Source organism: Manis pentadactyla, chromosome 13 (genome assembly GCF_030020395.1).
Source record: "Manis pentadactyla isolate mManPen7 chromosome 13, mManPen7.hap1, whole genome shotgun sequence".
Taxonomy (NCBI): domain Eukaryota; kingdom Metazoa; phylum Chordata; class Mammalia; order Pholidota; family Manidae; genus Manis; species Manis pentadactyla.
The window spans coordinates 71,024,945-71,044,875 of record NC_080031.1 but is presented as its reverse complement, the minus strand read 5'-3'; the positions used below and the strand labels follow the sequence as shown (position 1 = coordinate 71,044,875).

The 19,931-nt window shown below is 42.6% G+C and overlaps 1 protein-coding gene and 1 long non-coding RNA gene across 7 annotated transcripts in view; one reads left to right on the top strand and one right to left on the bottom strand.

Moving 5' to 3' along the window:
- The window catches only part of LOC130680156 (uncharacterized), a 78,060-nt gene extending 67,636 nt beyond the window's left edge, over positions 1 to 10,424 (bottom strand). The window contains exons 1-3 of one of the 6 annotated variants that reach the window (XR_008993214.1): positions 9,840 to 10,323; positions 9,238 to 9,711; positions 3,862 to 6,382 (exon numbers count right to left, since the gene is read on the bottom strand). Coding sequence is in view for 2 of the 6 variants with exons in the window: in XM_057490370.1 (XP_057346353.1) it covers positions 9,404 to 9,711; positions 9,815 to 10,052 (546 nt within the window). In the remaining 4 variants the exon portion in view is untranslated. Of the gene's footprint in view, positions 1 to 3,861; positions 6,383 to 9,237 lie in introns of those variants that run through there. The other 5 variants (XR_008993215.1, XM_057490371.1, XM_057490370.1 and 2 more) reach the window with 5 other exon arrangements.
- LOC130680157 (uncharacterized) lies at positions 8,488 to 15,190 on the top strand. The gene is made up of 3 exons (XR_008993216.1): positions 8,488 to 8,761; positions 14,356 to 14,436; positions 15,027 to 15,190. It is a non-coding gene; the product is annotated as an uncharacterized LOC130680157 (long non-coding RNA).
- The last annotated feature ends 4,741 nt before the right edge of the window (positions 15,191 to 19,931 follow it).

The window sequence follows — 19,931 nt, the reverse complement described above, 5'->3', positions numbered from 1 at the left end:
CCTTTGGTCAGAAATTGGTAAGGTGGCCAACCTATCTGTAAAGGAGGCTAAAACAGAATATATTCTGGGTAGATGAATATATTTTTAGTTGTCTCTGCTTTAAACTTCAATAATTTTACAATATCAGAAGAGGAAAATTGGTAGTAGGAGAAACTCTCAATCTCTGTCACAGTTATTATAGAATTATCAATCTAGGATATTTTACACTAAACAGAGTCTGAAACTACATAAATCAATATTTCAAAGGCTAAAATAAAAAACAAGTGAGACCAACTAGAGATAAGGTACGGAGGAAGGGAACAGTGAGTAAAAAGAGGCTGGTTGTGCAGCAGCTAATTCAGTGCATGCTGAATCTCTGAAGGGACCGCTTTGATGTCTCACTGGAATAGATTTTGTCTTCTAAACAGGAGAAGCAGAAAAGGCAAGTAGGGAACACCTTAAATTATCCTTCACCATTATTTCTTTTAGATTAAATAGAACATAATGATGCTAAGTGGAAACCTGCTATTTCTTCATGGAAGAAATCTGAGGTAGACTTCTAAAGCATTTGCAGCATGTTAGGGGAGCCTTTTGTACCTTCTATCTTATGGAATTAAGATAGTCTATGTACAGCATCCATTCACTCCCATAGTTTTACAGGTAAGGAACCTGAGGTTCAGAAAGACGAAGTGACTTACCCAGGGCCACAGAGCTAATAAAATTTAATATTAGTACTAGATATAGAAGCATTCTTTTCCTATTTCATGTAAATATACTCTTGGCAGCATCTCCTTGTTCATCAAATTTTAGCTTCCTAAGTCTTGGAAAGGTTTCAGCACATCAGTTTAGAACTGTTATTTTCAGATTGATGTAACATCAATTTTAAAAAGCCAGTATAACCTAGAGTCATTTTATATTAGCTAACGTCTGTTTTTTTATGAGGATTCATTTGATCCACTGCTCAACCCCTTTTCACCCATATTGATACAGCTTTTATTCATTTTCTAATATTATTAATAGTCTTGGATATTAAGAAAGTCTGTTATTTCCATTTCAAAATATTCTGGACTTAACCGGGTACTCAATTCCACCCTTCACAGTTACGTAACTCTAAGGCACAAAATTCACACTGCAGTCTAAGCCGTGTTTTTCTGCACTTGGACATAAACAATCTCACCGAACATTAACATTGAACAATGGTAACTCTATGATGATGACTAAGACAAAAAGGTGATCATTATGAAACCCACAAAATACCAACATTCCCCTCTTTCAGCTAAAATGAGTTTCTGCTTCTTTACCAATTACAGCTGTATCCTCCTCTAGCCAGCCCTACTACACATAAATTGAGATGCCCAATCATAGATTTGACTGCTGATAGCACCTAACCTAGATCTAGCTCCTGTTCCTTTAGATCCTCTCCAAAATTATTCAGACTAAACCCAAATCCTAAATGAGTTCTAACATCCTTGTAGTGAGATTCCCTACATTTCACTGTGTTATGCACTCTCCCTCACTGAAACCAGAAATAAACCCAACTTGTTAACTAGATATACTGGTGGTCTTTGACTTTAGGTCATTGACGTAGCAACGGGCCTAATACTTGACAGTATAATCTTGAAGTGCCTTTGGGTATATGAGAGATTTGGGAAATCCAGTTTTGGATATTAGATAAAAAAGGATGGAATATATATATAAAACACACACACACATATTATAGCTTATGTATATGTATGTAACATACATAAGTTATCAATTTTTATGCCAATATTTGACAAACTAGTATACACAATTTCAATAGATTTAATAAATGCACCATGATGTGATGTTTCAGAAATTGGAAAGGATTAGTTTAAATATCGTTGAGGGTTTTTTACTTCAGAACTATCATAAGATTTACTTTATGACTGTTACTTTACATTATGAATCATACAGAAAATTCTAAGTGTATTTCATTATAGAACAAAATAACCAATAATTTTGATTTTATTATAGTGTGTTTGATTATATGTATTTTTCTATCCAGACTTATTGCTGCGAAGTATTGTACAGAACATAATTTGGGAAATATTTCAAAAGAAAATTGAAACATTAGGGGTAGCTGGAATCCCTCAGAAAATAAGCATATACCAAAGAGGAAAACAAAAAACAAAAAAACCCTACAATGTGAATAGTTCCATTTTAATTGGTCACACAGTTCTCAATATTCTATCATTCTTAGAGATCCTTTTTTCTCTCTGTGCCTCAGCTTCTTTGTATTCCTCTTCTCTATTCCATTTACTCTCTCCTTGACCATATCTAATCTGCTTTTAATACCCTCCATTGTGCTCTTCAACGATTGGATCTCCAACCAGAATTCATTCCTGAGTTCTTGAATATCTTTCAGTACCTCCATGAACATGTTGATTTTTATTTGAACTCCCTTTCAAGATTCATAAGGTCAATGTCATTTAAGTCTTGCTCAGTTGTATTAACAATTTTACTCTGAACCAGGTTCCTTTGGCATTCCATATTTGTATATGGCACCCTCTAAAATCCAGAAGCTCTACTCTCTGGAGCTGCTCAGCCCCTGAAGCAATGTTGGGGGTTGCAAGGGAGTGGTATTGGTGCCTTGGGGTAGGAAAAAGCTGTTTCCTGCTTCCCGGGCGCTATGCCTATCACCACTGCCTGAACCAGTGGGCCAAGCACCCTGAATGTCTGTTGGTACCTGGTCACTGCTTCTGGGCCCCCTTGTGGACAGAGCTGGGTAATGTATATAGTTGTGTTAACCTATGTTGGCACACTTACTGGAACTATCTCTGTGTGTGTTTATGTTAAGCTGAACAGGAGTTCATGCAGATGTGTGATGCTAACCCCCTACCACAGCGTTTCTTTTAGGTTTCCTTCTTGCTTATCTGTAACTTTCTCTTGAGACTAAAAAATCTGGTTTCTACCCTCCCATCTACTTAAGTTGTTTAACCCGTGTATGTGTAAAGCAATTTCAAAACTTTTAACCTCTACATGCTTGAAATAAATTTACTAACTTGAGGCTAGTGTCTCTGCACAATATGGAGCTCTTTTTTATCTTTAGCCATACAGATTTGGTTTTTTGCACAATATTTTCTCCTGCTCTAATGCCGCTCCTTGTGACTCTGAGGGCCTACACTGTCCAGCAGTCTTTATGAGCTGATAACCTTTGTCATTTTCTGAGGCTACTAAGATGAATTCTATCTTGGAAAATTACAGAATAATCACCTTGTGAGCAACAAGGTTGCTAAGATGAACTTTCTGGTGTAAGGTGTGTGATTTCTCATTTTTAAATTACCAAATATAAAGTTTCTATATTTACAATATTTATGGACCACACCATACTGTATAGTCTGTGTGCCAGCTGAGGATGAGAGAGCACAGCAGCCTGAGGGGTAACCAGATCCCTTCTCTTCAGTTTCTGAATACTTCTAGCAGTTCTCTCAAGCATACTTTCCTCCATTTTTAGGTTTCTTTTGTCAATGAATTAGTTTCCTATTTTTTAGTTTAGTTTTGTTGTTTATACTTTAAAGCTAAAAGGCTTATAGGGGAGCCAGACTTGACTTTTACTAAAATCACAGCTTAAAAATTTGTTGTATTTGTTCAAATACAGAAAAATTACATGCACATTTATGGTACTTAATAGTGGACTCATGGACATCTTTTTTTAGTCTTCTATAAGCCAAAACTGTCTTGAGGTCTGTATTTTGTATTGGAGGTATTGTGATTTCTAATTTCTTAAAGTAAAAATCCTTTGAATTCTATGTTCGAGTTTGCTTAGAGTTCTATTTGTTTTCCAGCCCAGGAAATAGTTTAAAATAGCTACCTATGCTAATTGTAAGGTAAAATCGAACCAAAATAACCAGGCGAGGAGGCTACAAAGGTGACAAAAGTTTAATAGGATGCAATCCCGGGCAATGTTTGCCAGTCTGGTTAGTCACAGGCCGGAGAAGTTGCACCCAGCAGGGCAGGCAGTGAGTTTTTAAAGGAGGTAGGGGGAGCCAGAGCTTAGATTTACAGCGGCGGGAGGATTGGCTAGCCTAAGGCACCTTTTCCTGGTTGGGAGTGGGCAGTAGCTGGGGATTTTGGCACGTCATCAGGCCGGTGTCCGACATGCTCACTCCTCCCTCTGGTGCCTCCAGCCTTACATTCCAGCCTTTTGGTTATAATGGGCGCTGACTCGATCTGGCTACTTCCGGCTGAGGAGGGGCGGCGTGGGTAGGGTTGAGGCTGGTGGGAGGCCAGAGGCAGCTTGGAGGGAAGGGGCGAGTACTGATGTACCCACATGGTCTTGTGCACTTCTACTGTCCGACCTATCAGTGGCTGAAGGTTCTAGCAGATATGTTGTCATCGTCTCTCAGGACAGATATATCTAGCATGATCACCCAGGCTTTGCCCTGTCCAATACTGTTGTCCGGACAATGGGAGACAGACTGAGGTTTGTTCATAGCCTGGACAAAAGAATGGAAAGACAAGCATTGGGTGGGACAAGGGGGTATCTTTCTTAGGAGCGAGAAGTAAGGTAGGTAGGAGAGGTGTCCGGGGGAACCTGCGGTAAGAGTTTAAGGGTTAGGGACGACTGGGTGAAGAGGGACTACAGCCTCATTGATTATCCGCAGGTCTTGAACAAGCTGGTAGGCCCCCGATGGCTTCTTGACTGGAAGGATTGGAGTGTTACAGGGAGAATTAGTTGGTACCAGAAGCCTTTGGGAAAGAAGATGGTTAAGGATAGGTTGGATGCCCTTGAGATGGGCTTGGGAAATAGGAAATCAGGGTCTAGAAGGAGAGGAGGATGGGTCTTTGAGGCAGATGGGACCGGAGCATGATGGCTCGACACTACAGTAGAGGTGTCGCAGACTATCAGGTTAACGCCGGTCGACGGTACAGGAGGGTCTGTGGAGGCCTCAGGGCTACAACTTATGTTGGCTAAGATGATCAGTGAGCTTGGTTGGGGATGACTAAGAGGCAGGGAGATAGAGGCACCAAGCTTGGAGAGTAGATCCCTCCCTAACAAAGGGATGGGACAGGATGGGATGACTAGAAATGAGTGGGTAAGAGGATGGCTCTCAAACATGCAGGCTACCGGACCTGTCTCTAGAGGCTTAGAGAGGATTCCCATGACACTCACAACCGAGACCTGGGAAGGATGTAAACACCCATGAAAGGAAGGTAAAACAGAGTAGGTAGCCCCCATGCATGAAGGGCATCAAGAGCCATGGGAGAGGAAATTCCAGGACTCCAAGGAAGGGATACCAGGAGTCCATGGCTCTGTGATAGGTGGAAATGGGCTCAATTTACCCAAACGCTCCAAACAGCTGAAAAATCCACTGGGAACCCTCGCAGAGCAGCTGCCCTGGGATTGCCTAGCACCTGTCCATGATCAGAGCCCTTCTCTAGGAGAGGCAGCTAAGAGCTCCAGCAGGGAAGGGCCCCTCAGTCCCAGACCCTATAAGCAAAACAGTCACAGAGAAAGTCCCAGACCCTATAAGCAAAACAGTCCCAGAGAGTCCCAGACCCTATAAGCAAAACAGTCCCAGAGAGAGTCCCAGACCCTATAAGCAAAACAGTCCCAGAGAGAGACCCAGACCCTATAAGCAAAACAGTCCCAATGTATGCAGTGTGGGACATGTTTTGCAAGCAAGAAGCTACTTAATAGTCACCTGAAAATTCATTCAGGAGAGCTCACTCATACATGCCTTGAATTTGGGAAAGGATTCCGCTATAAGGCAGACCTCAGAAGGCATTGTCAGGTTCACACAAAGGAGATAGACTTACCTGCTACCCCCAGTGTGGCCCTGGGCTCAGCAAGGGTGATAGGGGTGTTGGAGTCCAGGCAGCTCCAGTCGTTGAGTAAGCTCAGCAGGTTCAGAGGGGAGTCCCTCAGGGGGACCTGCCTCCCACGAGACTCTGTTGTGGGGGTATGACCTTCCCCAACCAGGCACTACTTTCCAATGACCTCTCTTACCGCAATCTAGGCAGGGTTTGGTCGGCTTATTGGTCAGGTTGGGGCATCTCTTTGCCCAGTGGCCTTCTTGGCCGCACCGGAGGCTCACGAGCTCTGGTCCAATCTTTGGTGTGATGAGACCCGTCTTGCTGGCCACAGGGCTGCCGCAAAGGCTCAAGTTCAGGACACTGTCCTCCTTTCATGTTCTCCATCACAGGTATTAAAGACTTTAAAGGCCATGGTTACCAGGTCAGAGTGGAGTTTGGGGTCCCTCTTCTGCCTTTTTAACTTAAGTCTCATGTAACTAATACTTGTTCTGGTGAAATCTAGTTCTTTACTAGTTTAGGAGTAATAAAACAGTGACTATAAATGAGGAAAGACTTACAAATGACAATGGTTAAAGATCTGATGAGAGCTTACTGTAAGACAGCTGACAAGGAAATTCGGATATTTCTGTAACACAAAACATTCAGTAACAAAGTTTAGCATCATTCCCTTTGACAGTGCTTTCTAGGTAATTAAGCAGGTAATTTTATATCAGATAAATAAGCCAAATTGGCCAAATACTTTCCCTAATGAGAAAAAAAAAAGCCAAATTGGCCAAATACTTTCTCTAATGAGAAAAAATTCCTCTGACATGTTCCAGGGGCTCTCTGGAATATATCGGAGTTAACTAGAGGTAAAAGCACCTTTTTGAATTTGATTTTGGGAAGCTATTAAAGTTTCTTAAGTCATTTGTCTAAATAGAATCATAAGTCACTATGAAACAATACTTATCTACTTAACTAGAATGACAATAAAAGATTTTAAAGGCAAATACAGAAGGTTACAGTTATTAGCAAAGCTTAGCTTTTGGTCCTTTTCACATTAAGATCTCATTATCTTAAATACTCAACCCATTGAGACTTTAAGTAAGAGAAACTGCTTTGATAAAACAATTAGAGAACCTTTTGCAATCTTTCAATATTAAGAGCAGACTAACAGTTAAGAAAACTTTGTCTTTTTAACTGAAAACAAAATTATAATTTTGCTGTGTACTTGATATGGAGACTCATTTAATTTTATGTAGCATGACCACATTAAATTCTTCCACAAGCTTTCTACAACTTTCCTTTTACATTCAGTGATCTCCCTCTTTAAATAAATAGCTGTACTTTAGAACAATTACCTTCTTTTACCCTCAACAAAACGAATTTCTATTGTTCATACTTTCTCTTACTAAAACACACATCTTTTTTTAGCAAGTAGAGATGTATTCTTCTTTAAGTAGCTTTAATTAGACCTTAAAACCATTAGGAACTTTAATTTTCAGTGAACACTGAGAAGTGGGCTATTGTAAACCATTGTGGTGCAGCCGCCAGAAGAGATGAGCAGGAAGACAGCATGGTTGAGAATGTAGGACTTTAAGATGGCAGCAGCACGTGTGAGGGCAAAGAACTTAAAGATGGCAGCAATGCAGGTGAGGGGGAGGGGATCGCGAGCTGAGAGAGGCCGGCAACCAAGGTCCTCCAGTGGATCTGAAAAGGAGGAAGGACTGGGCAGAGGAAGAGGCTGACAATCTTTAACTGGAGATCGGGCCAGGAGAACCTGGGTCGTTGAACACTTAACGTAAAGGTCTAGGAGGGAGCGCAATGTTCAAAAGGCCTGAACACACGGGACTTCAGACTACTTCTCAGTTCAGCAACAGAAATTAGTTACGTTGGTGAGGAGGCTAAAATCAAAAGTTCCCTCCGAGGGCCAGTGAGATTGATTGTCTAGAGGATACTGGGGCCAAGTCTGAGAACAGAGTCGGACCAGCTTCCATTTATGGATCTCCTCTACTGTATCTAGGGTTGCCAGATTGGATTTGAGACACCACAGAGGGGTCTGAGCCTCCAATTTAGAGGATTGGTTCTCCATGTCTGTTACCCATTTCCCAGAGCCCCTAAACTGGCGAATTCAGCATCCCAAGCTCACTCAGGTTAAAAGGAAACAGGGAAGTGTCCAGCACTTCGCCGGAGATCTGGAAGCCTGGGTGAGGATGTCTCCTCTATCTCGGGACCAAAACAGGCTTAATGCCTGGAGAATCTGGACATAGCTACGATTTCGAACCAGGTGGAACAGGACTAGGAAAACAGACAGGGGGAAAGGAGGGACTCACTGAATCGCTGTCAGAGGTGCTGAGAGTAGGAGGTCCCAGATCAGGGAAGGAGGGATGGGAACTGCCGGTGGCCAGCCGGAAATCCACACCTTATCTCCCTCCTGGGTTTCAGCACCAGCTGTAAGGTAAAATCAAGCCAAAACCACCAGGCGAGGAGGTTACAAAGGAGACAAAAGTTTAATAGGACGCAATCCCGGGCCATGTTCGCCGGTCTGGTTAGTCACAGGCCGAAGAAGTCATGCCCAGCAGGGAAGGCAGCAAGTTTTTAAAGGAGGTAGGGGGAGCCAGAGCTTAGATTTACAGCGGCGGGAGGATTGGCTAGCCTAAGGTACCTTATCCAGGTTGAGAGGGGGCAGTAGCTGGGGATTTTGGCACGTCATCAGGCCAGTGTCTGGCGTGCTCACTCCTCCCTCTGGTGCCTCCAGCCTTACACTAATGTTCCTAGAAAGTCAATGTGTTCCCTTGAATCTGAAGTATAGAGCATCTTTGGAGAGGATTCAAGAGTTGGAGGACTTCCTTGCCAAAGAAAGAGACCACTTTCGGCACACGCTGTCTGACAAGAGGGAGATGGCAGAAATAAGGGACCAGATGCAGCAGCAGCTGAATGACTATGAGCAGCTTCTCGATGTAAAGGTTGGCTTGGATACGAAAATCAGAGCTTACAGAAAACTTCTGGAGGGTGATGAGGAGAGGTAAGTAATTTTGGTATCACCCTACCGCAGTCTTTTTGCCCTTACGTTTTTTTATGTAAAGAAAAGTAAATAGGTCGGGCCTGGCCGGAAACCAGGGCCCGCGTTCAAGCACGCGCCCAGACGCCACCTCCCTACCCCAGCGACCCGTGGGGCTTCCGTGCCGGAGAACCCTTCTGGATCTCGGGGTCCCGAGCCCGAAGCCGGGCGTGTTCCTCTTCCGCAGCCACATGAGCGCACCTCACCCGGTCCTGCTAGGTATCCCGGATCGGGAAAGGTGTAGCCGGTCCTGCCATCGCGGCAACTCGAGCCCCCTCAGCGACCCCTCCCCCCCAGTAAGAAACACTCGATCCCTTCGCTTTCCCGGAGACGGACACCCTGTCCCTTCCGAAGGGCGTGGGCACTGACCCCGTCCTCCCGCTCGGGCTGCAGCCCCAGCCCCTCGGGAGAGTTCACGCGGCCGCCTGGCGAGCACTCACTTGAGGAGCAGCTGGTCGTGCTCGGCTTTGATCTTGCCCAGGTCGATCTGCAGCTTGGCGCGCTCGCGGGCCGTGTCGTCCAGGGCGCGGCGCGCGTCGGCCAGCTCGGTCTCGTACAGCGCCTTGAGGCCGGTGAGCTCGCGGCCGCGCACCTCCTCCCGCTCCGTCACCTGTAGCTGCAGCGCGCTGTTCTCCGTCTCCAGGCTGCGCACCTTGTCGATGTACACGGCCAGCGGTCACTGAGCTCGCGCAGCTCCTTCTCCTGCAGCAGCGACAACCGCGTAGGGCTCAGCCGAGTGGCAAGGCCGCTGGCGCGGCTGCCCGCCCGCGGCGGCACGGGGGTCGCCATGGTGGGCAGTGGGGCGATCGGCGGCGGAGAATGAGCAGGGGGCGCTGCAGGAGCGAAGGCAGGACCGAAGGCACACACCGGCGACCAGCGCGCGCGGAGAGGCCGGCGTGGGGAGGAAGCAGCACCTGCGATGGCGGGAGAGAGGTTACAGCACAAAGGGCAAAAGGGGAGGCCTACGAAGCGATCAGTCATAAAATGCCCTTTGTAAGGAAACACGCGCACACACACTCGGGAAGACCGCGGAGAGGGTTACCGGGAAGGTCGAGCAGGGTCCACGGGCGCCGCCGGCGCCGCCGCCGAGTCTCCCGCCCGCAGCACTTTGCTTCCTCTCAGGCTCGCGGCGCTGCGCGGCGGGCCGGGGAGAGGGGCCCATGGGGAGGAGGAGGAGGCAGCTCAGACCACGGCAACCGCTCCCCAACCGCTCCCCAACATGGCCAGCGCGCTCTGCGCCCCACCTGACCGTCATCAGCCAATGGGGAGCAGGCGGCGCGCCCGGCGGCCCGGGGGCGGGGCCTGTGAATTCAAAATTCTACTCCGGAGCAACCGTCGGCCGGGCGCGCTGGGCTGGGCGTGGCGGGGGAAGCGCTGAGGGCGGTCGGGAGGGGCGGCTCGGGCTGCTCGCCCGCCCGGCCACCCTGGGCCCGACGCGCGCCGGGCCGTCCCACCGCGCCGCGGGAACCCCTGCATGGGGCGGGCCGGCGGCTGGCGGGAAGGAGCCCGGAGATTTCCGGGGCGGGCCCGCTCCCACGCCCACACCCGGCAGTTCAGGGAAATTCAAATGTAAACGTCAACGGCAGCCACCCGTAAGAACTCGCGGAGGCCGGGACGACCTCGGCGTTGTAACCTTATACCCGCCGGGCGGAGCGGCGTCGGAGAAGGGTCTGGAGGCCCGGCCGCTGTGGTTACGTAATCGGCGCTGTTGTCCAAGCCTTTTTTTTCCTCTCAGATGGAAACCGGTGTTGTCAGAGCACTTCCTCCCTGCCAAGTTGACGTGCTCGGGTCTGCAAACCGACAGATAAAGACCCCAGAAAAAGCAGGAGCCCTGTCATTAAATCATTTGCTACCAGTACTGGTGATCGGTCCATGATCTGTGTATTTTTTAACAAATTAGGGGTTTATAAAATCAAAACCACCTCACAATTGATATCATTAAAATGTGACTGAAGTACATAGCACAAGCTGTTGTCATCCTTCACTAAAATACGATGCAGCCAAACCTGAAGTAGTGAAAATTTAGGTAGAAATGACTTTTTCCTTTTAAAAAGGACCACCTAAATTGTAATTGGCAACTATTCCTAATAGAATGTCGATTAATCCCTTTGAAAAGTTTTTAACTTTTAGGCTGACATTTGTTGGAATTAGCTCTGTGCCCTGCACTGGGTTTTTCGTGGGTTATCCATCCACACAGCTGCTCTGTAATAGGAGAATTGGATTATTTCCATTTGAAAATTCATCCTTTTTATAAATGAATTTCCTTAAGGCTGCCTAGCTGGGACAGGACTGCCCTTGAAACCAGACGGTTTCAAATGACTGCAAAGCCTCACTCACCCTTAACAATAACCTAAAAAGCCACCTCACAACGCATTAGGAACTTGTCTGTAATTACAGGTCAGTTACCTTAACAGTGGCAAAAATGAGACCAAGATGTTCTTTAAATATTAATCAAGTCATGTACATAAACATTAGTGAAAGTCACGGGGCTGCTTCTCATCTGTGAGCTTTGGGCGCTCTGAGTGATGATAGTGTCCTTATTAATGGTTCTACTTCCAGCCCTGTTATGTAGAATGCCATAAGATTAGTCTTTTCCCCAGCTGAAACCTCTCCGGAGATTTGCATGTTTTAAAAAATGTTAAAATAGAAACCCTTAAAGGTTTAGAATACCTGAAAAGTCATAGCCAATTGTGGACAAACATACATAAAAATAAGTTTTGCTTCACAGTACCAGGCACTGAAAAGGAGGCATGAACAGCCTAGTGTAGGTACCCCAAGGACGAGACAGGCCTCTGCATCCAAGAGGAGTCAACTGCTTGAAGACAGATGATCTGTGAGCTGGGCTTCAAAGAATGTCAACCTCCAGGGACTGACAAATGGATCCAGTACTCTGTGGAGGCCTGTAAATGGCAATCCACAGCCCCAGGGGAGAATTAAAGGGAACCCCAGATGGAATCCCTAATCTCCTTATGGCATGTTTTTTATTTCAAACCACATTGTGTGGGGAATGCTTTAAACTAGGAAATAGGGAAGTCTGGGAAGCAGATTCTAGTCAATCTTAACTTTAGGCCTGGCTTTCATTAGTCAAGAAAAATGGAAAATTGAAGAAATTGCCATAGAATTAAAACAAGTAATTATTTAAGCCAAACCATAACAGTTATGCCTTGCTGAAAGCAAAACAAAAATAGAAAACCAATTGAGTCAGAAATTTTATTCAGTAAATCCTGCATGCAAGGAACTACACTGCATCCTATGAAAGATTTTTTTAAAGTATGTGGTTTGTTTTTTTTAAGTATGAAATGTGGTTCATTCTCTCAATAAAGATACTGAGTATGGAATATATTTGTGCGAAAATGAAATGTATACATGCAGATAAATAGGTTAATCAATCAAGTCATGCATGATAAAGGCCCAAAGGAGTCACATTTGATCACTGGGACTGCTAAAATTTAGAGAATGAAGAAATCTCTTGAGGCCAGGACAAGAGAGGACATCATGGAAAAAGAGGATTTGAACTGAACATTAAAATAGGGGAAACTTATCTCAGTAAGTGACTTGATTTACAAAAAATTAGCCTTACACAAGTTTTTCAGAGACAGAACTATCCAATAAAAAAATGAGATGACTGTATGCTGTGTAAATGCTTCTACTTGTTTATGTTGAGAATGCATATTAGAAACTGGGCAAGAAATATCTGGAATTCGGACACCCACATACTTGCAATTTAACATTACCAAAAAGATTCTGTTAAAGTCCCTGAAGAGAGACAGAAGACATTGAAAAGTAAATAGGGATCTCTCTGATTTACTAAAATATGTTGAGTAATAAAGCAATTGAATCTTTCATATATTGCTGATGGGAGTGTTAAAATGGTAACAACCACTTCAGAAAGTGTTTGTTCCTTATAAAGCTAAAAATTCACCTACCCTCTAGTCCAGAAATTCTACTCCCCAAACAAATGAAAGCATTTCTACTAAAAGACTTGTACAAGAAGATCAGAGTAGCTTTATTGATAACAGCCCAAACTGGAAACAGTCCAAATGCCCATCAACAGAACAGACAAATAAATCATGGTATATGTACTATTAGATAATTAAAAAGAATGAACTACAGATACATGCACCAACATGTATGAATTTCATGAGCATTATGTGCAGCAATAGAAAGAGTACATTTTATATGATTCAGCTACAGGAAATTCAAGAACAAGTAGGTGTAATCAATGTGAAAGAAATCGGAACTGGTTGTTAAGGAACTTTCTGAAATGATAGGGTTATGGGTACTTGAATAAATACAGTTATCAGAGCTCATGAAATTGTACACAAGATCTGATCATTTCACTTTATGTAGATCTTATCACAAAAAAATAAATGAAAACATTCTGTTCTCTTCTAGATTAGCTTTAAAAACTCACAAAATATACTTTGAAACTTCTTTATTTTCTGTAAGTAGATAGTTTCCACCTTGTTTATTGCCTGACCTCTAAAGTTTTCTGTGGACTCTTCATTTTTCACACCCATGCTATAAAACCTGTGTAATTTTTTTAGGTGTTAGAAATCATATACAGCCTTTTTTTTTTAAACTGGGCTTGATCAGATTTAAAAGATGTATTTGAGGTGTTAAGGGTGAAACCCAGTGACGAAAACTGCTGCCATTTTTGTCTTGGGAAGACTGGAATGTGAACACTACAAACTAAGCACCTAATAAAAAAGAAAGAAATCTAAAACAATAGTTTCTACCTATGAAATTGTTTTTCACTACTACTGTCATTTTATTTTATCAGATTATGTATTTGGGCACTGAGCCTTCTATTGATCAGATACAAATACTGATCTCTCTTAATCCAGGGACCTAAAATCTTTCAATAACATAGCAAGTTTCTAAACAACTGAAGACGTGTCACAAGCTTAACTCAAAAAGCGCAACGGAGATGAAGAGGAGAAAAGGGGAGTTAGCAGAACATGAGGTAGCATTGTGACTGATAAAGGATATTTAATATATAATTTTATATTTTATATTCGGAAAGCAAAAAAATTACCTATGGCTTTAGTAGTACATATTTAAAAGTTTGACTAAGTCTCCTTAACCAGACAGGCTTTGTAAAAGCTGTGATTCTCGACTGGCTGTGGTGGGGAAAGACAGAGAGCCTCCTGTTCCTAAGGGGCTTTACAGATTTTGGGGGCAGATGAGAATTTTGGGTTTATCAGAAGAGATCATGGATGATAAAGTTATAAGACACTGCCATGGAGAACACAGAGAAAATACAGCACATTGTTCCTGCCCCTGGTCTCACGGGGGCTCCTGAGCTACCCCCAGAACCATGTAAGTGTGTATACAGTTACATACCAGAAGTAACTAGATCAGACAAGCCGTGATAGCCGTGACTGCAGAAAAGTCTCGTCATTGTGACATTTGCTTGAAAAAAATCACCCTGTGGTAACCTGAATCAACTGTTTCACAAGATTTTCAAAAACCCATTGTCATTTAAAAGAAATTGGTTTCATTTCTCTAATCTTAACCTCTCAGGTTTTTTTCATTTACTGTGTGCTTCCATTAAGGAATTTCAGTTGAGTTTATCTCAAAGTAAGAGATGGAGAAAAGAGGCCTCAGTTGTCAGAGGAGAAAGGAAAGTCACAGAGGTGAGTCCTACATTTTTACTTTTAAAAGTAAAGCTTCCCCGCAAAATAATCAAGGTGTCATTCCTCCCATGAGCCCCTGTGGCTTTATCCTCTATAGTAGTCATTTGGAAGTTAGCATATTGCTTTTTGGTCTATCATTTCAACCAAATCTTAAGATTCTTCAAGGTAGCAGAATGTCCCAGGCAGACACTGTAGATGGTGAAATGCTCTCACTTTTCTGTCCACAGGCCCTCACATTTAAGTAGAGTGGTAGACAACCATGGACAACTTAAGTACCCTGACCCTTCACCCATCAGTCATTTCCAATAACTAGTCTTCCTTATCTAAGAGATACTTCTACATACTTTGTTTGAGCAAAGCCCGCTGGTAGACATGAGTCAAGAGATACTTTTTAAAATTCTCAAAACAATTACTTAAAAGACTTTGTAAGAATTCCATTTGAAAAACTTACTATTTTATGTTACTGTTGTCTGAAAATAAGAGTCTGATCTGTAATGTTTATCTTAGTGACTATTGTTGATAAAATAGAACCAAATACAGTACATAACATGTAAGACCTTTTCTCTTTAAATAACTGCAGCCTATTTCAGTTTCAGGTTTACTATGTCATCTCAAATGCTTGCAGCAAACTTGATCATGATTACTGATGAAGGCACAAGAGGAAATCAACCATTTGATTAAAGATGAATATTTAAAAAATTGAGTGTGGTGTGCTAAGCAATGAGAACAAGAACCATAGATACATCACCTGCCCCACAGGTATATCAGATGGCCCAATTTGGTTAACATCAGACATGTTGATCGATCTAAAAGATGTTCATCCAATAGGATACATATCAAATACAAGAATAAGACACACGTGTCACATATTAGCAAGCACAGTGTGAATGACAAGGTTTGGAAGTTTGGTAGAAGCAGATTACAGAATTGCATATTAGGATCAGATTTTATACTCTTGTGGATCACCAGCAATACACTATTTCCCTTCCTATTTCTTTTAAAGCTCAAAAAATGATTTGAGTGTAGGAGATTAAGCAGTTGATGATCTTGGTGTCTGATCTACGTCTGCCACTGGGACTGGAGATGAGAAAAAGCATGAAGAATACTTTAAAGGTGGAGTGTGCTGATTTATCCAATCACTAGAAAATAAAACTGAAACTGGGGGACCAATAGAGATAGCAGCATTCAGGTAGCATAAAGGCAGGACAGTGCAGGGTATTCAGGAATACCCAGGTGTGAATCCTGCTCAGTCACACACTATGTGACGTCTAGCAAGTTACTTAACATGAGTGAACCCTCATTTCTCACCTGTAAAAACCAGAGAAAGAACTATGTACAGGGATGTTGAAAGGATTGAATACACTAATACATGTAAAATATATCTTGTACCTAGTGAGTGCTCAGGAAATATTTATTCCTTTCTTTTCCTCTTCAAAAATAGATATTAGAATCTTTACTTCCCCATTTGGAAAGGTACTATTTAATTTAGCATATAAAGCATGAGAGCAGTACTGAGAAAAATCAGTGCCTGTTACAACACTGAGTTTTCAAAATGTTAACCATTCTGCTTTGATGTGCTCGCTGTTTATTTTGACAAAGAGTCAGTAACTACACAAATATTAAATAGTATATGTAGCGATCAACTTACTTTAACTTGATTCCTTTTAACAAACTTTCAGTGAATACCACAATAGCCAGCTCTAGAGAAATTATGAAATAATCAAGACACAGTCCCCACCCCACAGAAACTGACAGGATGTGCAAGGAAGGACCTATGTTAGTACTTCTGACATGTGCTCTGCTGAATCTTTTTACCATTATCTGTAAGCCAATGAGATACTATGGTTGTTGAGTTTGGATTTCATAGTCAGTTTTTATCATTTCTTTGGTTTTTGTTTTTAGATATTCAGGCATAGTTTGATTAATTTGGATTGACTTTTTTAATAGAAGGAATAGAAATTTCCATTAGTATTGTCAAAGTATGAATGGGCACCTAGTTAATGGGACACCTTGCAAAAGATGGAAGGACATAAGATCAATTTTTCTTAGATACAATATTTAAATCTAGATTTTTCCCTTTGTACGTCCCTCCACCACTTCCACCTTTTGAAAAGGAAAAAAGTACATGCATTCTGCAAAACCACAAAATCAACCACTACTGCCTGCTGGATTAAAAAAGGGTAGTATTAAGGGTGCAGTCATCTGTCTACCACTGGCTCTTGGTGAGGTAAGAAAAGCTAATTTGCACACCTACACTCACACTCACCCGACCATCCTTATCTCCATGCCTCCACCATCTGGCTGGCTTCCCCTTCCCTCCCACACCAGCTTCTTTCTACATTACCTGACTTGGAGGGGGGCGGGGGTCAGATAAGTTTGCCTGTCCTAAGAAGAGACAAGAACAGGCTTCAGCAGCACCATGGGCCGTGGATTTCTGACATTTGAAAGGAAATGACACAAAGTACCTCCCCTCCCACCAGCAATGCTGTCTTTCTGATGCCTGTTATCTCATTCAACACCGCTGTTCTCTCTATCCAGGAACATAGGTAGGTCTGGAATCTGGTCTAGTTTATAATGGACAGTGGTCTAATGTCAGGCAAGTGCCTAATTCCTCCCCAGAGTTTCATCAGTTTCATTAGAGTTTAAGGTTTGTGGGGCAAATGAGATATGATATCATTGAGTAAATTTAGTGTATTTCCAGAAAGCTGCAGGAAATGGTGAGAAGGTACATTTAATATGAATTTGAGCAGTGATAGCTCAGATGCCATTACTTATTTAGAAATTGTCAGATAAATAGGACTTAGGTGAAGCAAACTAAGATTCTGAAGCTTCACAAAATAAAGAGTGAACTTCCTAACTAGTAAACAAATACAAACTAGCTCTTCACAGACAAGAAATTCTCCTATTTACCTGAGAAATAATGCAATCTGGATAAAGTGATGTTTCACTAATAGAAATTATTGTTCACCTAGGATTTGGTTACAAAAATAGCAGTATTTTTCCCCTATATTTCATTCTTAACTCTGACATTGTTTTCTCTTTTTCTGCCTTATACTAATACAAGCTATACACACTTTTTAAAAGAAAATCTGACAGTGCTAGTTTAAAGCAAGAAAGGCAATAGAAAAATCAACTTTGAAAATTACAAAACTGTAAATATTGGTTCAGATTAAGAAGCTGATTAGAATCTTGGAGATAAGCTATGTTAAGCTTACTAGGAAAAGTCTTGCTCTGCAGTTATATTTCAAACACAACAATGTAAACTTGAAAAAGAAAAAAATACTGTGAGATTTCGATGTCAGAATTTTTACCTTACTAAAAGAACTTGTTAAAATAAATTGTCTAAGCATAACTTTTTATTTTAATAGCAGAAGGAAAGAGAGGCCAGCAAACTTCAATGTAGAGTACTTAACTAAGTTGGAAAACGTTAAACTGACTCAGATCTGTACAGAACACCTGCTGCTTCTGACGTGTAGGGGCATCTGTGACCCTTCTGACCCTTCTGGCTGCTCACCCTGGGAGCTGTTTTCCTATGTTAGAGAAATTCCTCACTTTTTGAGTCTTAGCAAGAGACAGAGTTCGCCTCCCACTCTAGATGCTAAAAAAAAGCCAGCCAGACATTTCTTTTGCAGGCCTCTGTTTGGCCAAATGCACCAGCCCCCCATTGTGACCCAAAGCAGTGAAGAATAACGAATCTGATTTCCAAAGGCAGTGAGGACAGAGCACCATCCCACACGAACTGATGGCAGGATGGCAGCTAGTCAGTTCTTCCTCAGCAACAATGATGGCCTTCCCAGACCAGTTCTGTAGCCTCCTGTGATCTAGGACCTCCAGCCTTTCCGTGATTCCGTGAGCTACCCCACGTGTCTTCAGTACTTTCCATTTCTGCTTCACTCAGTCGCCAAGACCTGTTGGACACAGACCACCTGGAATAGTGAGTTAGAATTCAGAAGAAAGGAACCAAGGAGTATAGTTTCTCTTTTAAGCTCTATACTGCTCATAAAAGACATCTAGTTGAAGGGAAGATCACAATAGAGAAATGTGTGTGTGCTTTTCTTTAATGTAAATCAGAAAGGTGTGTCCAGGAGAATGTATGGGGGAAAGGCCGATTTCAGTGACAGTCTAGAAACAGTGAAGGAAAACCTTACCCCTTTATCTAGTTCTAGGCCTAGATACCTTACACAGCTTAAAAACGCCAGAGTACAAAAAGCTGTATACATTTTACAACAACATAAAACAGAATAATGTACATAAAGACCTGAAAATGGTTGCCTATGGGAGTTAGAAATAGGAGTGGGGAATGGTTGAATAAATTCTTGTGCAAAATACAGGGCTTAGATCTGAAGGCCGTGGGCCCTTGTACTTGGTGCCCTTTCCTCTGCCTCTGTGATCTCCAGAAGGCAACAAGCCTCCAGCAGCCTGTCCTTTGGGCTTGGAGTGGAGCAAAGCAGAATGGTTAGCATAGCAATATTCTAGGCATTTTGTTTAGGGTGATGAAAAAGTTTGGAAACATCATGTTGATGGTTGCACAACATCATGAATTAGTGGCACTGAATAGTACACCTAAGATGGTCATGACGGCAAATTTTAATTACATTCATGATGTTGTTCTATACATCTTTACCACAATTGAAAAATATTAATACTGTAATATACCAAAAACATTGGAACTGTGCACTTTAAATGGGTGAATTGTACCAGAGGTGAATTATATTATACTTCAACAAACTGTTACAAAATTAGTCTAAGCAATTTGGATTTTTTTCACTTTTAAACATTTGGCCTTAGGCACTAAACACTGCAACCTTCTGTGAACTGAGAAATTGTTCCTCCTTCTAATGCATAACTAGTCACTTCCTCTCACAGCACATTAGACACGTATATCAATAGAGACAATAGAAATGCAAACGTCCCAAGGTTGGGAATACATCAGAGGCTTGTTATCGAAAAGAAATAGAAGAGAAGACATAAGAAGGATCTAGTGGAGATGTTGTTCTATCTGTCCTCACCTAGAAATTGGCAGCACAGCCAGAGAGAACTGAATTATCAAGTGAAAATGAAAATGACCCTCGGCTGCAATTGGCTGGTTTTTTTTTTTTCAATCTATGAGGTTTAAATGTGAAGTGGCTGGCTCCAGGCCCACTGAGCATATGACAGCACATCTGAAAGCTCCCCACAATGAATCAGCTGCAGCGGAAGGGCCTGAGCTGCAAGGCGAGGCCAGGCCTGCTGAACTCCACAGCTGCACGTGGTACAGTTTCTTCATTTCTAGACAGGTTCCTGTATTTGCCCTGCACATTCCCTTCTCTATGCCATTAATCATGCTGCTTCCTGCACTGGGAATGTCCTTTACACTTATCAGTGTGTGTCTGAACCCTACCCATCACCCAAGATTCAGCCAGTATAGCATTCTCTCCCTTTTCTAGCGTCCAGCCGGAAAGTCTCCTTCAAGACTAATCAAACAGATTTCAAAATGATGATTGCAAACCCAGCTC